The 4,155-nt window shown below is 49.6% G+C and overlaps 1 protein-coding gene across 1 annotated transcript in view; it reads right to left on the bottom strand.

Annotated features, from left to right (window-relative positions):
* The window catches only part of DACH2 (dachshund family transcription factor 2), a 167,780-nt gene that overhangs the window by 31,990 nt on the left and 131,635 nt on the right, over window positions 1–4,155 (bottom strand). Inside the window, exon 7 of the mRNA XM_018568582.1 lies at window positions 3,875–4,022. Coding sequence (XP_018424084.1) covers window positions 3,875–4,022 — 148 coding nt within the window. The remainder of the gene's footprint in view (window positions 1–3,874; window positions 4,023–4,155) is intronic.

The following is a 4,155-nucleotide window of genomic DNA, read 5'->3' as shown; positions in this document are numbered from 1 at the left end:
GGGGGGGGGGGGTCCCTAAATGACCAACTCTGAAATCTGGATCTCTTGTCTGCTTTAGGCCAATATTCTGATGTCTACGTGAATGGTTTGTATTTAAAGTGGACCTGTCATCAGATATATGTTATCATGTGAAGTGTGGCATGTTCTGTAATGTGGCCGCAGCCTCTCACCCTGCAAATTGATACAGTGTTACAATGTTGCAGTCTGACCACTGGGGAGAGGAGACTGAGGAAATGCTTTCTCCTGCCTGTAGCAGACTGATGACATCATTTCAGCCTAGGCCAAGTCACTGGCTGGACTCAAGGATGGGCTTGATAATGATAAAATGTGGAGCTTTTAAATGTCATAGGAAGCCGTAGAGCTCCTTCTTCTGGCCGATAACACAGAAGGGGCCCTTGGATGCTCTATAGGGTTTCCATTGCAGTCAGCCTATAGAAGATGTTACCGTCAGCAGCTTCTACTCCTGTGGCGGCACTGGCGGAACTACCAGGGTTGCAGCAGTCGCAATTGCGACCGGGCCCTGGGGTGTTCCACCACTTGGGGGGGGCAACAAGGAAGAAGAGGGCAACCCGAGATCGTGCCGCTCCTTCCCTGCCGCACAGCCAGCCGCAGCATGTATGGGTGGCTGTGCAAGGGGATGGAGAAGCTGTCAACAGTCCCACTGCCGGGCAGCACATTCTGCTGTGTGAGCACCCTCTATTATAATGTATTGCTGGGACTTGTAGTCCCGCACAGCTGGTGGTATTCTGCGTTGCTGTATGATGATTACACAGCAATGCAGAATAGAACCAACTGTGTAGGACTCCAAGTCCCAGCAATGCAATATATTTTTAAGTAGGGATACACCAGTGCCAATACTTGGCATTTTCACGAGTACGCATACTAATGCCCGGATACTAAACGCAGATACCGGTGTTCTGTCGAGAACGCTGACCTAGTCGAATTTGCCGACCTCAGCATCTGCGCTTGCGCACAGACAAATATAATCGAGGAAACCGGGATTTATTTACAAAGTATCTCGTTTAAATCGTTAATTGTAATCGTTAATAATATTCCATCATTTACTGCCGTCCATCATTTACTGCCGTCCATCATTTACTGCCGTCCATCATTTACTGCCATGGACGGCATATTATTAACGGTCACAATTAACCATCACAAACAAATAATTTGTAAAATAAAAAGCCGGTTTCCTCGGTAATCCCTTCTGTACATAAGCGCAGATACTGGGTCGGCGTTCTGGACAGAACCCCAGCACTGAAATTTTTAAAAAGCGGCTGCCTGAGGTCCCGCGCTTACTGGGGACCTCGGCAGCCTTCCTGTTAACCGTGCGGTGCCATGGCGGATGGAGGGGGGGGCCCTTCATGGTTTCTTGCACCGGGGGCCCTGAAGGTTCTAGTTAAGCCTCTGTGTGGCGGTACAAACGGTTGTGGCTGTGATACGGGATGACTCTTCGGCCTGTATCGGAGAGACAACGCAACGTTCTTCGTCTTGATGCAAGCGCCGCCGGCGCCGTATTACACCCAGAAGATGACTATACGGAGTTAATTCACCGCAGTCGTATTTTGCAGGTGGCGACTGATAGGTTTGTACTTTATCCATTTCCAGCGCCGTTATCCGGTCATAAATATATTTCTCCCGGCGACTAAGTGTGTTTAATTAAGAGTAATGCTCCGCCGATGAAATCCCGCGCTCGCTCCTTCCTCGGATAATTCACGCTGCTCCGCCGCAAACTAGCCGAACTCATCCAGCGAACTTGCAGATGATATATTCCGCCGGCATTACTCAGCTCATCTTCAGCGCCTGATGAGCCGAACGGAACTATTTAAATCCTCTTAATTTGCAGGAAAGGGGAGAGAAGAAGAGCCGGCGTGCCAAACAATTGTAAATTCAATGACTTTGTTTTATCATCGGAAGATAATGATGTGAGATTTGGATTAATCTTGGCGAGTGAATTATACCGCTGGTTTTTTGTTTTTTTCTCATGCAGAATTTTGTGAATGGAGATCAGTAATGATAAAGAGGTTGGTAGAGATTATACTGGGGAAAGTATTGTTACACTCTTCTGGGTGTACGCTGGGTGGCCCATGGGTGTGTGTTGGGTGGACTATGGTTGTGTGCTAGGTTCGCCAGCAAGTGAGGGTTGGATGGCCTGCCGGTGTGCTGGGGTAGCTAGTGGATGCGTGCTTTGTGGTCCACAGATGTGTGCTAGGTGGCCCATGATAGTATGCTGGGGGGAGCACAAGTGTTCTCTGGGCGGTTGGTTGTATTCTAGGTGGCCTGTTGGTGTGTACTTGGTGGATCCTGATGTGTTCTAAGTGGCCAATGGGTGTGTCCTGGCTGACCCACCATTGTTTTTTGAGAGGTTGGTTGTATTCTAGCTGGCCTGTTGGTGTGTACTTGGTAGATCATGACGTGTTCTAAGTGGCCAATGGGTGTGTCCTGGCTGCACCACAGTTGTTTTTGTGTGGTTGTATTCTAGGTGGCCTCTGGGTGTGTGCTAGGTGACCCACAATAGTATGTTGGGTGGCTCACAAGTGTGATGATTCATTGGTAATTTATGGCTGACCGGTTGTATGCTAGGTGGTCTGTTGCTGTGCGTTTGGTGGTTCATGGTGTGTACTGGGTGGCTCATGGTGATTTCTAGGTTTCCAGTGGTTGTGTACTGGGTTGCAGTCAACTGTGAGCTGGGTGGCTCACAAGTGTGTTATGGCTGCCCCATATGTTTTTTGGCTGGTTGGTTGTATTCTAGGTGACCTGTGGGTGTGTGCTACGTGACCCACAATAGTGTGCAGGGTGGGTATTTTTGAGTGGCTGGTTGTATTCTAGGTGGCCCATCGGTGTGTGTTAAGAGGCTCATGGCATGTTTTGGGTTTCTTATGGTGTGTGCTGGGTGGCCCACGGAGTGTGCTGGGTGGCCTGCAGCTATGCCCTGGGTGGCTCACAAGTTTGTGCTGGCTGCCCCACAGGTGTTTTCTGGGTGGACCATGGTGGTATTCTAGGGGGCCCATCATTGTGTGCTGGGTGGCCTGCTGCCATTAGCTGTAGCACATACAAACACTTCAGTGTAGGAAATATTTTCAACTATGGCGTCACCAATCCCACCAAGACTAATCATGGTGCTACACTGCCTACTGAGCACGTACAAGATGTCAGCATTGAGAGTAGAAGGAAAGATCCCCCCCCCACCTTGCTGCAATGTTCTGCAAGTAGTCAGGGTACCAAGAGGAGCTATCGGCCACTAGAGGAACCCACACTGACACAACAGTGGATTCAATGCACCCTTTTTCAATGCCTTCAGAACCAGATGTACAAAGTCACCAAAGGGTCCCTGTGCCAGATCCATTTTTAGAGGGCCCGATTTAAGAATAATGTAAATTCCTTCCCATTTCTCGCCTGCCCTAGAAGTGGGCACTGTCCAGGTCTACATGACTGTAAGTAGTGGTCCTAGCTTCAGCCTGACCCACAATGAGCATAAACAGGCTCTTGTGTAGCTGCACAATCTGCACAAATGGTTTGTGCACACTTGCCCTAAGCCAGCTTGGAATAATGGCGCGCAGGATGAAGAAGGAAGGCAGGGACTTAAAGAGATGGAGCAGTCGAGGAGATCTGCATGAGTGGGGGAGGTGCAGATGGCTTGGTAAACATAAGTGGTCCCTGGCCTCTTTTTAGTTTATAATAGTCAGGGTGAAGTCCTCTACCACCCAAGACGAAAGGGTCCTTTTTGCTTCCCCCCTCCTGCTGAAATGCCCAAGACCATCACCTCCTCTGCCTACCCCTCGGCCCAGCGCTGATTTCACAGCCCAGGAGTCATGTCCATCCAACACATGCATAGTCATCCCCGTACATGGGACTTCATAAAGCTGGTTGTTACCCCGGCTCTGCAGTTCGGCGGTCAGCTGCCTCTCCAGATTTTCCCGTAACTCCCTTTCCCGGCACAGCTCCATCTTTAGCTCCTTCTTCTCCTGCTGGATCTGCTTATCCTGCACCCTGGCATTGTCCACCGCCACTTTTAGAAGGCCCTGAAAGAGAAGAGACACTAAGCAAAGACCCGAGGATCGCTTCATGGAGGGATCAACAGTTAGCTGCAGTCTATAAAAGTCAACAGAATATCCTAATAGGTCCTAATCAGGGATGTTCCTAGAATTATTGCCA

Source organism: Nanorana parkeri, unplaced genomic scaffold (assembly GCF_000935625.1).
Source record: "Nanorana parkeri isolate BGI_ZX_2015 unplaced genomic scaffold, ASM93562v1 scaffold1213, whole genome shotgun sequence".
NCBI lineage: Eukaryota > Metazoa > Chordata > Amphibia > Anura > Dicroglossidae > Nanorana > Nanorana parkeri.
Note: the sequence above shows the minus strand (reverse complement) of the source record. Positions and strands in the feature narration are given on the sequence as shown.